The sequence below is a fragment of the Schistocerca nitens genome, chromosome 10, assembly GCF_023898315.1.
Source record: "Schistocerca nitens isolate TAMUIC-IGC-003100 chromosome 10, iqSchNite1.1, whole genome shotgun sequence".
NCBI classification, from domain to species: domain Eukaryota; kingdom Metazoa; phylum Arthropoda; class Insecta; order Orthoptera; family Acrididae; genus Schistocerca; species Schistocerca nitens.
Genome location: NC_064623.1, coordinates 215936374 through 215954443, shown reverse-complemented (window position 1 = coordinate 215954443; position 18070 = coordinate 215936374). Strand labels below are relative to the sequence as shown.

General features: G+C 40.9%; 1 protein-coding gene across 4 annotated transcripts in view; it reads right to left on the bottom strand.

Moving 5' to 3' along the window:
• LOC126210582 (replication protein A 70 kDa DNA-binding subunit-like) overlaps positions 1-18070 on the bottom strand; it is a 339516-nt gene that overhangs the window by 210186 nt on the left and 111260 nt on the right. For all 4 annotated transcript variants that reach the window (XM_049939850.1, XM_049939849.1, XM_049939847.1 and 1 more), the window contains exon 12: positions 5336-5534. In XM_049939850.1, coding sequence (XP_049795807.1) covers positions 5336-5534 — 199 coding nt within the window. The remainder of the gene's footprint in view (positions 1-5335; positions 5535-18070) is intronic.

The window sequence follows — 18070 nt, the reverse complement described above, 5'->3', positions numbered from 1 at the left end:
TCAGGGATTCCGGACTGGAGCAGATTCGTTTGCCACGAAGACCTAGGCTGCAGGGAAGGGACCGTTTGATGTGGAATGGGTGGCAGCTGTCGTAATGGAGGTACTGTTTCTTGTTGGTGGGTTTGATGTGGACGGACGTGTGAAGCTGGCCATTGGACAGGTGGAGGTCAACATCAAGGAAAGTGGCATGGGATTTGGAGTAGGACCAGGTGAATCTGATGGAACCAAAGGAGTTGAGGTTGGAGAGGAAATTCTGGAGTTCTTCTTCACTGTGAGTCCACATCATGAAGATGTCATCAATAAATCTGTACCAAACTTTGGGTTGGCAGGCCTGGGTAACCAAGAAGGCTTCCTCTAAGTGACCCATGAATAGGTTGGCGTACGAAGGGGCCATCCTGGTACCCATGGCTGTTCCCGTTAATTGTTGGTATGTCTGGCCTACAAAAGTGAAGAAGTTGTGGGTCAGGATGAAGCTGACTAAGGTAATGAGGAAAGATGTTTTAGGTAGGGTGGCAGGTGATCGCCGTGAAAGGAAGTGCTCCATTGCAGCGAGGCCCTGGACGTGCGGGATATTTGTGTATTTGTATATCCCGCACGTCAAGGGCCTTGCTGCGATGGAGCACTTCCTTTCACGCCGATCACCTGCCACCCTACCTAAAACATCTTTCCTCATTACCTTAGCCAGCTTCATCCTGACCCACAACTTGTTCACTTTTGTAGGCCAGACATACCAACAATTAAAGGGAACAGCCATGGGTACCAGCATGGCCCCTTCGTACGCCAACCTATTCATGGGTCGCTTAGAGGAAGCCTTCTTGGTTACCCAGGCCTGCCAACCCAAAGTTGGTACAGATATATTGATGACATCTTCATGATGTGGACTCACAGTGAAGAAGAACTCCAGAATTTCCTCTCCAACCTCAACTCCTTTGGTTCCATCAGATTCACCTGGTCCTACTCCAAATCCCATGCCACTTTCCTTGATGTTGACCTCCACCTGTCCAATGGCCAGCTTCACACGTCCGTCCACATCAAACCCACCAACAAGCAACAGTACCTCCATTACGACAGCTGCCACCCATTCCACATCAAACGGTCCCTTCCCTGCAGCCTAGGTCTTCGTGGCAAACGAATCTGCTCCAGTCCGGAATCCCTGAAGCATTACACCAACAACCTGACAACAGCTTTTGCATCCCGCAACTACCCTCCCGACCTGGTAGAGAAACAAATAACCAGAGCCACTTCCTCATCCTCTCAAACCCAGAACCTCCCACAGAAGAACCACAAAAGTGCCCCACTTGTGACAGGATACTTTCCGGGACTGGATCAGATTCTGAATGTGGCTCTCCAGCAGGGATACGACTTCCTCAAATCCTGCCCTGAAATGAGATCCATCCTTCATGAAATCCTCCCCACTCCACCAAGAGTGTCTTTCCGCCGTCCACCTAATCTTCGTAACCTCTTAGTTCATCCCTATGAAATCCCCAAACCACCTTCCCTACCCTCTGGCTCCTACCCTTGTAACCGTCCCCGGTGTAAAACCTGTCCCATGCACCCTCCCACCACCACCTACTCCAGTCCTGTAACCCGGAAGGTGTACACGATCAAAGGCAGAGCCACATGTGAAAGCACCCACGTGATCTACCAACTGACCTGCCTACACTGTGACGCATTCTATGTGGGAATGACCAGCAACAAACTGTCCATTCGCATGAATGGACACAGGCAGACAGTGTTTGTTGGTAATGAGGATCACCCTGTGGCTAAACATGCCTTGGTGCACAGCCAGCACATCTTGGCACAGTGTTACACCGTCCGGGTTATCTGGATACTTCCCACTAACACCAACCTATCCGAACTCCGGAGATGGGAACTTGCTCTTCAATATATCTTCTCTTCCCGTTATCCACCAGGCCTCAATCTCCGCTAATTTCAAGTTGCCGCCACTCACACCTCACCTGTCATTCAACAACATCTTTGCCTCTGCACTTCTGCCTCGACTGACATCTCTGCTTAAACTCTTTGTCTTTAAATATGTCTGCTTGTGTCTATATATGTGTGGATGGATATGTGTGTGTGTGCGAGTGTATACCCGTCCTTTTTTCCCCCTAAGGTAAGTCTTTCCGCTCCCGGGATTGGAATGACTCCTTACCCTCTCCCTTAGAAAACCACATCCTTTCGTCTTTCCCTCTCCTTCCCTCTTTCCTGATGAGGCAACAGTTTGTTGCGAAAGCTTGAATTTTGTGTGTATGTTTGTGTTTGTTTGTGTGTCTGTCGACCTGCCAGCACTTTCATTTGGTAAGTCACATCATCTTTGTTTTTACAAATATAGATAAGTATTTATACAACATGTCATCTGTACAGTATGGATTTCTCTTACATAACTAATCTGGAAATGCTGACATACAAACTGAAAATATCGTACAATGTTTTATACGTGTAAGTTTGTACATATGTTAAGAAAAACAACCTAATATTGAAGCGTAAACTTCACATTGCGAATAATATGTACAATATACTCACGTATATGTAGTGTTATGACAACATTTCTTACTAGACTCAGTACACTACAAGTCAAGTAGAGCTAAAAACATTGCCCTCAGCTAATGTAGCGTCCCATAGCCAGCACACATCTTTTCAGTACAAGCTACGTAACTCAAAAAAGTACCAAAGTCTGGTTTATGAGGAGCAACAACAACCTACTGAAGTATGCCCAGCGCCAGGAAAACTATGCAGAGGCAAAGTGATTGCTTACATATTTTTGTAGCACAGTGCCCATTTTTAGTTATTAAGAAATTATTGTATTTGATAATACTTACTTACTGGTCACACCAGATACGAGAGTCCATTACCGCAGCAATGTATTTTCGCCACCTATCCCCGTCTTGGGCTATTTCCTTCCATTCATTCCGTTCACCTTCAATACCTAGACTCCTCAACTCAGCCTTCACATTGTCGTCCTATCTACGCCTCGTTCTACCCACAGGACGTTTTCCCTCTAAGTTCCCTACCAGTACTCTGCGCGCTGCCCTGCCCTCATCCATTCGAGCTACGTGACCCGCCCATCGCAGCCTACGTGATTCAATAATACTGATTATGTCAGGGCTCGAGTAGAGTTCGTGAAGCTCTTCGTTATGCAGTTTTTGCCACTCTCCGCTAATGTCATCCCTTTTTGCTCCGAAAATTTTACTCAAAATTTTGTTTTCAAATACTCGAAATGGCTTTTCATCTTTGCACAGTGAGAGACCAAGTCTCACACACATACAGCACAACTGGTAGAATAATTGTTTTGTATATTCTGATCTTTAAATTCCTACACAATATCCATGATGAAAGTAATCTATTCAGTGAGAAGTAGCACGCATTTCCCGCCCGTAATCTCTTCTTCAGTTCGGATTCAATCTCATTTCTCGAAGTGATGTCCACGCCTAGATACTTAAATGTGTTCACTTTTTCAAACTGCACATCTCCAGCTCTTTTAACATTTCCCGATCTACTGCTGTCGGCATTCTAGTAGTAACCAGGTATTTAGTTTTGTCTTCACTTATCCTTAGACCTACATCTTCACTAGCGTCGATTAACACATTCGATTTGCTGTTACAGATTCTTTCCTATCGCTAATGATGTTTAGATCATCTGCATACCCTAATATCTTAATTCCTTATTAATTTTGTTTATACAAAATGAATAAGGAATTATAAAATGTATGATGCACGCTTACTTCCAAAGAGTACATCAGAGGAACTCGAGATGTAGTAAGGTAGAATAGCTACAATTACACTTCTTAAATAATTTCCTCTGTCGCACATCACACAGCTGTATTCTGCTGACCATCCAATCTACGAAATGAGATCCACCTCGCGCTACACATACTCCGAACCCTTCACCGTACTGACGGTATTCTGTGTGATATCCGGGTGCGAGACCCGTTCTGTTCACCTGTGATGCACAATGTATTCCGGTTCGGCCCCACACGACACTTGTAGATCCTACCCTATCACAGACCGAGGCATCTGTGAAAGCAGTCATACCGTACACCAACTCTACAGCTTTTTATATAAGCCTGACTGCTAACCGGCTGACCGTGATCAAAACTGTGGCCAAGAGTAAAGCTGGAGGGGTGTGTTGAGGACAACATTCTCTACTTCAACAGCTGGTTCACAATCTGTTCCATCGGGATCCCTCCCCCAATTGCAGCTTTTGCTGAATCACACAATACCGGCACCATAAAGACAGGAACTGTCCTTACAACGTGCCTTCAAGCAGGCAGTCCTCCTGGCCTCAACCTCTGCTAGCCCCTGTCCCACACCCCACCTCCGTTCCTCATCCGTGCCATTCTGCACTCCACCTCTTTCCTCTGAACCCCCTCTTCCTCTGTTCTATTCCCTCTGCCAATCCACTCTCCCACACCATTATGAGCCACCTGCAGCCATCCCTGCCTGTACTAGGGTGAGCTCACGAGTGCCACATTCCTGACCTGCACACTTACTGTTTCTAGCTACCATTAGCTACTCTGCTTTCTAATCTCTCTTCCACTTCTCATCTCCACCTTTGTCTCACCAATTTCACTAGATACAACCACTCACCCCCAGTCAAACTCTGAGACTGGTACACTGTAGTGGGTGGGACAATGATGGCCTGTGTACTTGTTCCTTTAGCCCTGAAAAAGAATTAACTGGAAAGCTTAGAAACATTCTCAATCTCGGTCGTGTGCCTACCGACGACTCAGACTCGACTATACGACAAACTGTTACCTTTAATCTAACCACTCCGTCGTACATATTATTCGCGAGGTAATAAGGATCCATCTCTCCCTGTGTTAAGGTGTTTTAATAGCAGCTTGTACTGTATTATAGAACAAATGTGCACATATACATCACACTGTGTGAACTTTTTAGTTAATGACGTGTATAAAAACTGCCAGATCATTTACGTAAGAAAACTCCGTACCGGGCAGATACAGTACAGTAAGCTCGGTACAGATATTTGCTCGAGTCGACAACTGCACGAGAAGTTTGAAGTTATGTAACTAATTTACTGTTTTTGTGTATCTTATCTTCCTCGACAAGTCAGGCAATGAAGTATTTAAACACAGTCGACAGGTGATCTCAAAATGAGATGTTTCTGAAATTTACACAAACTTCAAAGCATCACCAGTCCAAAATATTTTATATCCAGAATTGCTTTTTCATTCATTGCTTTATATATTTTAGGACTTGTATTCTGGTTTTAACTACATTCTTCAGTGCTTCAAATGAGGTGTGTTCTGACTACGAACAAAAATTGTGCACAGACTCTTTCGTGAAGACAGTCTCTTCAACATAAATCTACTTACCAACTGCGAGATCAATGTCAGGAAGTTTGTTTAGAGGTTTAAAGTGAAATGTATAGCGAGGGATGTCCACGTCATCTTCATTACATGACACAACTGTTGTCTCATCCGTAAATATCATTTGATAATCGTGATTCACACTGCTAAACATCTTGTTTGCTGGTTTCAGACGACATTTACTGACGGAATACACTCTCTCCTCCTGAAACAAGTAACAGTGTATTGACAAAGGTCAAAGCAAAGTTGTGCATACACAATGAAAACAGTCTCAGTTACAGAATTAGTTAATATCAATGACTCATTTCACCCTTTTCGGGCATTATCAGATTCTACAAAAGTAGCTGGACATGTAACCCATCCATCATAAATCAAACAATGGGAAATCCAAGATGGAATATAACAATATTGTAAGAAGGAAAGTTGCCGTTCACCATATAGCGGAGATGCTGAGTCACAGATAGGCACAACATCTGCCTACCTACGACTCAGCATCTCCCCTACATGGTGAGTAGTAACTTTCCTTCTCATAATATTGTTACATTCCATCATACAGCCACATAAACTGGAAAATGAACACAAGAATCCATTTTATACGGCTTTATGACAGGCGGGTTTCACATCCAGCTACTTTTACACAACTAATGATGTGCCAAAAGGGTGAAACGTGTCACTCATATTAACTAATTTTGCAACCAAGACTGTTTTTATTCTGGAATGATTGGAAACTGGTTGCTGTAGCACCCTGCCACAATGGAATAATAATTTTTATATATTGTACTAATTTCATGAGTGTACCTGAGAAGGGACATTCCATGTCTTTCCTTCTTTTAAGGGGGAAAAAAAAATCACAATTCCAAAAACAGATGCAAATAAATGGAGGAAAGTAAAATTGCTGAGTTATGTGTAAGATGAGACAATTCAAATGAACACAGGAAAAGAAAACTGCTGATTTATATGTAGCACGAGATGTAAATTTATGGCCATTTCAGGGGAAACAGTTGCGATGAAACTTTTTAATACTGAAAATCAGTTTAACTTCGTTTCTTTTTTATAAATTTAGTATTTACTTACTCGAATAATTGAAGTTTTTCTCCTACATTCAAGTGCCAAATCTACAAAGCAACAACAAATACGTCTGCCATTATTTCATCAACAAATGATTTTACCTTTCAGGATATTATATGCAGACTGAAGCGATGTATGGAAATTTGTACGAAGGTCAGGGTTCAGACCAGGGTCTCCTGCTACATGGGCAGATGCACTAACCTCTATGCCACCCTGGCACGGTGGCTTTGTGCAACTACCCTAATATACTTCCCCCTCGAACCAAATACCCATTCACACCTCGGCACACTCGGTATTACCCCTAAACTCTAAGAGCATTGCAGAGGCTCTTCAACTGTATTGAAATACATCAACTTTGAACAAAGCAGTGGATTCTGCCTGAAACCAGGCATAGGTGATATAGTAAAATGAAACTATATGGTTCCAGATTAAAGCACCTACGGCTGTGTTTCAGGCAGGAACCCCTGTTCCGTTCAATGCTGAGGTGCTATTTCAATACAGCTGGAGAGCCTCTGCAATGCTGTTAAGAGTTTAAGAGTAATACACCTACATCTAAATTCACAAACCACCATGAAGTGCATGGGAGAGGGTACATCCTATTGTACCAGTTATTAGGGTTTCTTCCCATTACCGATCCACTCATTTATGGAGGATGGGAAGAATGAGTGTTTGAATGCCTCTGTGCATGCTGCAATTATTGTAATCTTGTCTTCACAATCCCTATGTGAGCAACACTTAGGGGTTTGTAGTATATCTCTAGAGTCATCATTTAAGACTTTGTTAGTACACTTGCTCAGGTTAGTTTACGCCTATCCTCAAGAGTCTCCCACTTCAGTTTCTTCAGCATCTCTTTGACACTCTCCCGAGGGTAAAACAAACCTGTGATCATTTGTGCTGCCCTTCTCTGTACACATTCAGTATCCTTGGAAGGAGAGACAGCATTGGTCGTATATTTTTGTTTATTATCGCAAAATCGATTTTCGGTCACTTAGTGACCATCTTCAGTGCTGTAATATATAACTTAAATTGGTAAGCACTGGTGTCAATAAGCTTATGGCGATCACATAGACTCAAGTCTATGTGATCGCCGTAAGCTTATTGACACCAGTGCTTACCAATTTAAGTTATATATTACAGCACTGAAGATGGTCACTAAGTGACCGAAAATCGATTTTGCGATAATAAACAAAAATATACGACCAATGCTGTCTCTCCTTTCAAGTATACCCATTATCTGGTCGTAGTGCACAGGACACTATGGAGTCGCCATTCAGTATCCCCCATTTGTCCTACTCGGTATGGGTTCCACACACTTTAGCAATATTCTAGAGTGGGTCACACGAGTGATTTGTAAGCAATGTCCTTAGTAGACTGACTGCACTTCCCCAGTTTTCTACCAATAAACCAGATTCTACCACCTGCTTTACCCTTGACTGACCCTATGTGATCACTCCATTTAATATCCCTACAAAGCGTTACACCCAGTTGTTTCTATGAGTTCACCAATTCCAACTGTGACTCTGATATTATAGTGTAAGGCTACTACATCTTTTTGTATTCTGAAGTGCACAATTTTACATTTATGAACATTTAAAGCAAGTTGTCAATCTTTCCATCACTTAGAAATCATCTCAAGATCTGACCGAATGTTTATGTGGCTTCTTTCAGACAGTACTTCATTATAGGTAACGGTATCATTTGCAAAAGTTTGAGGTTACTACTAATATTGTTAGCAAGATCATTACTATACAAGTGACGACGATTCCCCAACCAAAATAATATGCTATGTACTCCCTACCAAAAAGTCCTCAATACAGTCACAAATTTCACTTGATATCCCATTTGATCATACTTTTGACAATAAGTGTATTTGTGGTGCTGAGTCAAATGCTTTTTGGGTATCAAGAAATATACCATCTATGTGACTGCCTTGATAAAAAGTTTTCAGTATGTCATGTGAGTAAATTGTGGGTCGGGTTTCACAAGATCAGTGTTTTTGGAACAGACCCTAGCTGGTATGGAAGATGCCATTTTGTTCAAGATACCTTACTATGTTTGCACTCAGACTATTTTCTAAGATTCTACAACAAATCGACGTCAAGGATACTGGACGGTAGTTCTATGGATCACTTCTACTACCCTCCTTGTACATGGGTGTGACCTGCACTTTTTCCCAGGCAAGGTTTTTTGTTTGAGGGATCTACAATAGATTGTAATTAGAAGAGGGGGTAACTTAGTAGCAAATTGAGAACAGAATCTGGAGCTTTCCTGAGTTTTGCCCAAACAATGGCTGTTTCAACAATTTCAGATGCTACTCACCATAACTGACACTTAACACTTTTTTCATTCATCTTTTCAGTGGTAGAAGGATTAAACTGGGGCAATTCTCCTGGGTTTTCCTTTGCAAGCAGACATTTGAAAATGGAGATAAGCATTTCAGATTTCGCTTTGCTACCCTCCATTTCAGTTCCTGTCTAATTTGCTGTGCACTGGATATTAACTTTGGTGCCACTAACAGCCTTTACCTTTACATACGACCAGAATTTCTACGGGTGTCGTTCTATATAATTTGACAATATTCTTCTACAGTAGACAACGAAGGCATCACGCACTGCGCCCTTGCCGGCCAAACACGTTTCATTCGACATCACTCAATCTACAGGCCTATGCTTCGTTTTACACCTATTACACAGTAATCTGTTTCATTAGTTCATTTACAGATACTGTATGCCATGGAGGGGCCCACTCATTACGAACTGTTCTAATGGGTACAAATCTGCCCAGTGCATCGTCAACAATTATTTTAAACTTGAGCCACAGTTGCTCTACACGATCCTTCTCCGAGCTGAAACTTTCAAGTTCCTCACTGAGATATGACACTACTGATTTTTTATCTAGGTTTACCAAACATATAGCTTTCTGCTTGTTTTAGTTGTCCTTTAGGCTTTGGTAATCACTGTTGCCACCATCACTCGTACCAGTTTCGATGTGGATATCCTCGACGAGGTTTTCCCTAAAGCTTTTAGTTATGCCAGGAGACGAGTCCACTGGGTGACAAGGAGGACCGTATTGCTATTTTATGCACATCACTCACACTCAATCTTGCCCAAACGATGTCACATTCAGGTTCAATTTCTACCATGATAGATTTGAGTTTCTTGCCTACAGTGACAAATACACCACCTCCATTTCCCATTTGCCTGTCCTTTCGATGAACCCTTATTTCCCCAAATATCTCACTGCTAAGAATTTTAGGTTTCAACCAGCTTTCTGGCCCCAGTATTATGGGAGATTCATTGCTTTGTGCGAGTGCTTCAAGTGCTGGCACTTTGTTGCGAATGTTTCAGCAGTTAACTATAATGATTTTAATGCTCTCACATGGGGGAGGCACGTCCTTCATCTTACACCGATACTTCTGGGTTTCCTATAGCTATGCTTATCTGGACTGGATCGAGAGTCACCTAATCTAAAAAACCTTTGCGTCCAACCCACACAGTCAGCTAGCTCACCAATTTAGGGGGACCATACAGTTCTGAACCCTCTGGTGCAAGTCCAAGAAGTCACAGCTTAGCTTGTCACAGAATCTCTGAAGTCTCCGGTTCAGTCTTTCCACTCAATTCAGAACCCAGCGGCCACGATCAGTTCTGGCGACAGTATCAAATGGGCTACGATGTGAATGGAAATTTGGAATGAGGAATGTGTGTTCTAGGGGAGTCCGTACAACTGTGCACAGCCAATGTAGCAGAGTGGCATAGTGGTTCACACATTTGCCTAGTGAGCAGGAAACTTGGGTTCTAATCCGGCACTTCGTACAAATTTTCATTCGTCGCTCCAGTCTGCAGACATACACGTCGTAGATGTACGAGACTTGAAAAGGTCTCTGGAACCATAATGTTTCATTTGATTGCAGGATATTATTGTCCCAATCACATGCACAGCTAACTCTCGGCATTATGTTGCACAAAATAAACGTGGGTTACAGAAAAACAAAGTGCACAATAAAAATGAATCACAACAGTTATATTACTAACAGCATCCCACCATTGTCTGTTGCAAAGTTACCTGACCTATAAACAATTAGCTGTCAATTGCTGTAACTCTGGTATAGTTTACACTGTGCACAATTACGGGCCCACAGCTCTGTGTTACAGCAGTGAGGAGATGGTAATGAATAACACTGTGGAGGACAGTGTGGGGGTAAAACCTCTTGGCTGACTTATAAATACTCCATGCAGTTTGTTAGGCAGTTCACTTCCACTTAACCAAGGACACTGGTCACAGTAAATACATGTTACATGTACATAATTCTGCACTTTTGGTACCACTGTATTACACATTTGCACCTGCAATCCATACAATAACAGAAAACAGTAACACTATCAAGTAGTTAATGGTTTCTGCTCCATGGAGAAGACAGAAATGAAATTATGGGAACTCCAATAAATAAAATTACAAAAAACTGAACTATCCTCCTGCAAAATAATGTATACTGTTACCAATTTGTAGAATGAAAAAGACTTAATAAAACAGATAGCATGGCAAGACTGAAAGGTAAGCATATTTACGTTTCATTTCAGATCATACTTATGAAAGGTAAAGGTTCAGCATTTGGCATTCTGTCAACAGATACCTGAAGGTTCAATGATAAGAAAATATAGATTCATTCCAACACCAGGTGACAAAAATATACATTCATTCTTACACCAGGTGACAAAAATCAACTGTCCCAAACTAAAGTAGTTGAAATGACAGTTTAGCCTGGACCTTCACTAATTTTCCTCGTCCAACCAAAGTTAAGATAGCATGACTGAGGCCAACGAAGTGACATCTGTGTTCCCAACAGCAATTTGACACAAGCACAGTACCGTATTTACTCGAATCTAAGCCACACTTTTTTCCAGTTTTAGTAACCCAAAAAACTGCCTGCGGCTTAGAATTGAGTGCAAAGTAAGCGGAAGTTCTGAAAAATGTTGGAAGGTGCCGCCACAACTAACTTCTGCCATCGAATATATGTAGTGCTACACAGGCATGCTTTGCAGGCACAAAGATAAATACTGGCGCCAAAACCTCTGCATCAGTAAATAACTAAAATGAAAGGCGGAAGATGAGCTTTTTTCCTTCGCACCGAGTTTCGATCTATGCATTTTCATACATTATCCAACGAAGTAAATAGAAATTCCATATTGTTCATGTTTGAATGTGGTAGCCTTTCAAATTTTCGTAGCAACAAAAATAAATTTCTTTACACAGAAATACCAACAATGCACAAGGCTTCAGGAATTGCACGAGTTGATACACTGGGGCTTATTAAGATTTCACGTAGCGGCAGCTATTGCTTCGTGGAATTTTGTGATGTGCTTGTTGGTGTTAGTGGACCATAATGAAGTGCTTTCATTATAGTGCCAAATTCAAGAGGGGAGTTATTTCTTTTGCGGAACAAAGCTCTAATCGTGCAGGTCTGTGATACGGTATTGATCAGAGCAACGTCAGGCGATGACGACTGCAGAGAGACAAATTATTTGAATGTTCAAGTAGCAGGAAAGCATTTAGTGGATCAAAGTGTGACTGATATCATGCACTAGAAGTGATTTTAAATGAATTTGTTAAGGAACACAGTCAGAAATTCCTGCCTGTGCACGCTGAAATTTTAAAAATTAAGGCACATGAAATTGCTATGGAGCAAGAAATCGAAAATTTTAACGTTAGTCGCAGCTGGATTGATCTGTTTATGAAGCACTGATGTTTTTCACTTCGGAGGCGAACTCCAGTTGCACAGAAGCTGCTGAAAAACTATGAAGAAAAACTTGTGGAACTTCAGCGCTTCATAATTAGGCGGCGCACAGCAAAGCAATACCTTCTTGGTCAGATAGGAAATGCTGACCAAACTCCCATATATTTTGACATGCCATCAAATTATACGGTTGACGCCAAAGGAAAGAAAGACGTAAGTGTTCTTACAACAGGGAGTGAAAAACAGCGGATGTCTGTCATGCTTCCTTGCACAGCAGATGGACATAAATTACCCCCATTCATAGTTTTCAAGCGAAAGACTTTACCGAAATTGGAAATGTTTCCAAAAACTGTTAATTGTATGAGGAGACGAAACTGGGTGGTTTTCGGAGGACATGGTGTTGGAATTGATTAGGCATGTGTGGAATTGTCGTCTTGGCTCAATGCTTGATTTACGCAGTCTGTTGGTATTAGATGTGTACGCAGGCCATAAAACACCTGCAGTAAAATGAAAATTAGACGAAAGCAAAACGGACTTGGCAGTAATTCCAGGTGGGATGACGTCAATTCTGCAACCACTTGACGTCCATAAGGACAAGCTTAAATGCATGTACACAGACTGGCTTTCGAAATGCGACAGACAACTGACACCAACAGGATGCGTAAAATGCGCAAGTTTGTTGCAAGTGTGCCGATGGATTTATGATGCATGGAAGTGTATTCCAAATCAGACTGTGCAACAAGCATTTAAAAAATGTTCGATATCCGATGCACTAGATGGTACGAAGGACGACGCTCTGTATGAAGGAATGAGCAACAAAGAATCGAGTGATAGTTATTCAGAATCATGGCTCATATTTTAAACATTTCGTTTAAGATGTATTACAAACCTAATAAAATTTTGTTTTAAATTTCAGCATTTAATTTCTAAGTTATTTTCAATCTTATTTTATAAGTGTTGCTACTCTGCATTGCACAGGATAAAAAAGTGTGGACAGCTGCATCAAACCAGTCTACGGACTGAAGACAACAACAACACACACTGCATTTGAAGTCATCACTAAAAATTCACTACGAAAATCTGATGGGCAAGACTGTTTGGGATGTATGTCAATATGGCCAACTCTACGTTCTGAATTTTTTCCTACCTGTGACATGAGATGGTTGCTAATAGGAGGTTTTATGAATCGTGAATCACATGCAGTATTGTCTCCACCATAAGAATAACACGAATGTAAACATTATGCCTTGCATTCTTTCGTGTTTGCTGCTATCTCATTTAAATCCTGTCTGCCTAATAAACTACGAAACTAGAGTAAGACAGCAACAAACACGGAAGAATATACATATCATATCACGTTTATATTCGTGTTATTCTTATGCTGAATAGTGATACAGTCAGAAATAAAGCACGGCAACTGACTAGATTTCTGACTAATTTCTGTGCACAATGTAATGTTCTAAAGAGTTGTCTGCAAAGATTTTCAAATGGAGAAAATTTTTCGCTAAACTCTCATTCGGAACATCTTATATTATACTCAGTCTATTATTTGGTTCCTGTTATCATTATAAAAGAAAGCAGCAGTGTAAGTGACAACAAATAGCAGTGTCTTTCCATTGTTTCCCTAATGAGACAATTCCTCTCTTTTTTTATTGTAAGCAGCGTTTAGCGTGCACAAAAGCAAGCCATGCCGCAAGCGGCGACAAACAATGCGTGACACAGTACAATAATGCATTTTCAGCTTAGAGTGACATAAACACCTATAACAAAGAGAACTTATCAGATCAAAGCAAAATAAGAAAACGCTTCAAACCAGACGAAGCATGTCAAAAGGGAAGGGTACCCGTATAAATACGGACAGAGCGCCTGACACATAGCAATGGCTACCTGGTAAAGCTTAACTGCTAAGCTTACGACTTGAACCAAACTACTGTAGCTGTATCTTCATCCATTCGACGTAAATTGTGTGTCCTGTTACAGTGGACCATCTTTGTTTCGATTTGGAAGTGCGGTCTAAAACTTTTCTCTCCCCTTGGATTTCCAGTCTCAAATTTCAGGCGCGGCTTAGATTCGGGAAATTTTTTTTCCCTTTATTTCTAGTCTCATTTTTCAGGTGTGGCTTCGATTCGAGTGCGGCTTAGATTCAAGTAAATACGGTAACCACACTATAATATGGGACCATAACCTCAAATTTGTAAGCCACTTCTTAAGTTTTTCAAAAGACTCTAAAACAATCAAAGATGTGCCAGAGAGCAATCTTGTTCCATTACTACAAAAATCTACCCGCTGAAAGGCAAAAATGTTGGTATTGGTTGAAACATTCTGAATACAAAAAGATTTGCATTCACTTTCACATAAAGGTGGTTCCATGTAACTCACAAACACACACCATTTCTAAGCCCAGCAAGTGACTGTGTGATCCTATGTAGTTTTCGTATGAAAGACTTCTCTGTGTTCACAATGTGGGTGGTGAGGACACGTGTGATGAACACTTTTAGAGTTTTTAGAAAAGAGCAAATGCAAGATTTTGGGAATGAAATAATTTCCATTATCTCTTCAAAATTCTTGGAGGAAGCAACATATGACAGTGACTTTCCTTCTAAACGAAGGTCAGTGAAAAGTACACAGCCATGTTTTACAACAAAACTTGTTGGTTTGACTTAGCTAATAACTAATGTTGATGTTTTATAATACACTGGCAGTTCCATTTCATCACTATATCAATCATCATTAAATGTGAATCTTGACTAGCTATGACAGCTTTCCTCAATGCCCCTCACATATGTACAATTTAAAATTAACCCAATAAACTTCAAAATATGACAACTGTCTACAACTTCATTTCATTCCAACTTCGATCAGCAAATTTTCTCGAAACTCATTTGTGATTTATGTACATTCACGTTTTATCTCATCCGGGTAACACTTTCAGAGGCAACAGTTTCAATTACTATTTAAACACTGCATTCAAATTACTGTGCTACTCTTAACCTTCACAGTTTTCTTTTCTGCTTTCTTGTTTAACTTTAATTTGGTACAAATTCTCTAAAACTACTACATATCAGTGACAACCAAATGTCTAATTATGTCAAGATGAGATCAGTGTATGCCAATACTTAAAAAAGAAGTCAGAGACATGACCTAAAACTACAGAAGCTTCACATTAAGCTTACCCTGTATGGATATTACCAAAGATAAAAAGTGTCTATTAATTTATCATAAATAAAGGAAACTGCTACCAGTCAGTTATGGAACTTTTTTTTATTTCTATAAACCAGATTTCAATCCTTTTGAGGCTAATCTTTGGGAATGCCAAAGTTACATAATTCTATATGTATGAAATTGAATGGGTTGCTACTCACCACTTATATGAGGCAACAAATGACAGATAGGGACATTTAAGGTTTCAACTACAGATAGTCACATTTAAAGTACATTTAAATGTAGTTTCATTGTGGCTGTCTGTCCCTCAGTGTTCACACTATGGTGAATAGCCATGTACCCTGTATCCTATTCGGGCGCTAAAGACTACACTGTTGAGCGCCCATAACACCATATCCACCCTATATCCTATTGACGAAATAGTTCACAGGTCAACAGTCAGATGTCAATGTCTTACAGGCACAACATTTCAACAAGTGACTACGTTGCCTTTATCAGGTAAGCTGATGAACTCTCTGTTACACATCTCCAGAGTGGAAAGATACATAGTAAACTTCTTGTGTGTTTTCTTCATAGTTTATTTCTTAAATTCATACATGCTTCTGTTTAAGAGGCTTAATCTCTCATTTTTTTGAATAAGTGTAAATTCAGGCAGTCTGTCAGGGTGTAGCGGTGGCACAGAACCTGGTGCATCGCATGACACCTCAGGTGTCACTTGTTACACCCACAGGCTCTGCTGCCAAGGCACTTTCTAGAGTACCCAACATGGTAGATCCATCCTCACAGTAGGATGAGTGGCATTTGGTAGGACTCGCCTTTATAGGTCAGGTGCGCACTACACAAAAGAAGCAACTACTTGGGTGTCAGAGTACTTGTGGATTGCATATGGAGGCTTTTTAGGCAAGGTGGTAGTTTGAGGTACTATGATGAATACTAGCCAGATAATATAGAGATAAAAAAATTAAGAGTGCATTCAGAGTCGAGCTATGTTGACTCAAAATTTTATAGCTAAATTGTCAAAGTATTTGTAACTAAATTTCCAAATTTACTATCCTCTAGGGACGTTCTCGCGCTCAAATTAGTCTTGGGACTGAGATCTAGCTGACACCCAAAGTAGAAAGTTTTGAGATACTGAATGAGCCATGGAACACATATAGGAACAACATATTAGATAGCATAGGAGGGGGAGAGTTCACAGCTGTTGACAATATTTTTATCACCACTAAGATCTAATTTGAGTGAGACAGTGAAGTTATCAATGAGCCACGTAGCTCACCCACGATGTGTCGATTCGGCTTCACGCTGTCTCTCTGTTGCGTATTTTGGTGGGTCTGCAGCACCATCTGCAAGCTATCTTGCACAGCAGGGACGTGGCTCGGAGCTGGCGAGTCGAGTCGGAAACAAGACACCGGTCTAGAGCAGATCTCGCTTTCTTCCGAGTGTAGCCTGGTATTTATCGTCACAAAGCTTTGCAATGGGAAGGCTGTGGCACGAGCAGCTCTTCAGTATTCCTTCTGCAAGTCGACCTGCACGAGGAGCAGGCACAATGAGTTCCTGTGTTTTTAATGGGGCAGTTAAAATGATCCACTGGAGGGAGATAGTTCTGGATCCCCTGGAATTGCTGGACAGTGGTTCTGTCAACTGAGTGTGGGTAAGAATGCTATACTGAGGGTTGCAACTGACTGAGTTTAAGTGTTCTGGCAATGGAGTTCTGGGCCATTAGTACTAATATTTGGTGCCTCATTGGTTGCTCCTGTTGAGCCTAAATTAATTATATGTTTTCTTGACAGTGCCTCGTATTCAACCTAATTTAACTTACGAATATGTGGTACCACAAGTGATGTTTCACGCAGTCGTTAACATCTCACTTAGGCAATGAATTGGCAACATTTAGTTCCAGTGTGATGGATGTAGAGGAATTATGGGCAAAGCTTAAGCTGATTGTAAATCGTGCTTTGGAGAAGTAGCTTGGTTCCAAGATGGCCGCCGAGTAAGTGACGCCAGAAACCATTTCCAGAAAGATAAGTGATTTAGACAGTAATATAATTTAGTTTAACGCCGACAACAAATTAAATACGTGCATTAGTGTATCGTTTAGTCTTGCCATTAAAGGTTTCACTTTTCTTTGCGTATTTTTTCAGAAAACACAAAAAGATCGTAACTTCGCGAAGTCGCGCTTAGGCTTAAATTTTGTAAACGTGTTTGTTTCTTGTTTCACGGTAATTTAACTAGTTTCTCGGTAACAAATAAGTAAACTACCGCAAATAGCGTATAACTTCATTGTTTTAATACAGATTTCAGAAAAACAGCGTAACTTTATATCAGAAACTTGCCTATATACATTTGTTTATAGGCCTAATTCTCGTAACGTTTTTGGAGAATCAAACTTAAAGTATCTCGTTTAATTGCCCTTTTTTTCATTCCATCGAGTGAAATATATAATAAATAGCGTATACCTTCATTGTTTTAATACAGATCTCAGAAAAACAGCGGAATTTTAAATCGGAAACTTGCTTATATACATTTGTGAATAGGCTTAATTCTTGTAACGTCTTTTTTGATTTTCGGTAATTTAATTGATTTATTCTAGCTAAAGTATTATTTTTGCCATGAGTGAGAAGTGCCTGACTTGCCGTAGAATTGTTAGTTCCGGGGTTTGGTGTGATGGATGTAGTAGTTTTTTTCACTGGGGGGACTGCAGTGGCGTGGGTGTTGGGAAAGTGGATCAGGCTCATCAGTGGTTATGTAGGATTTGCAGCAGAGATAGGAAGATAGTGGAA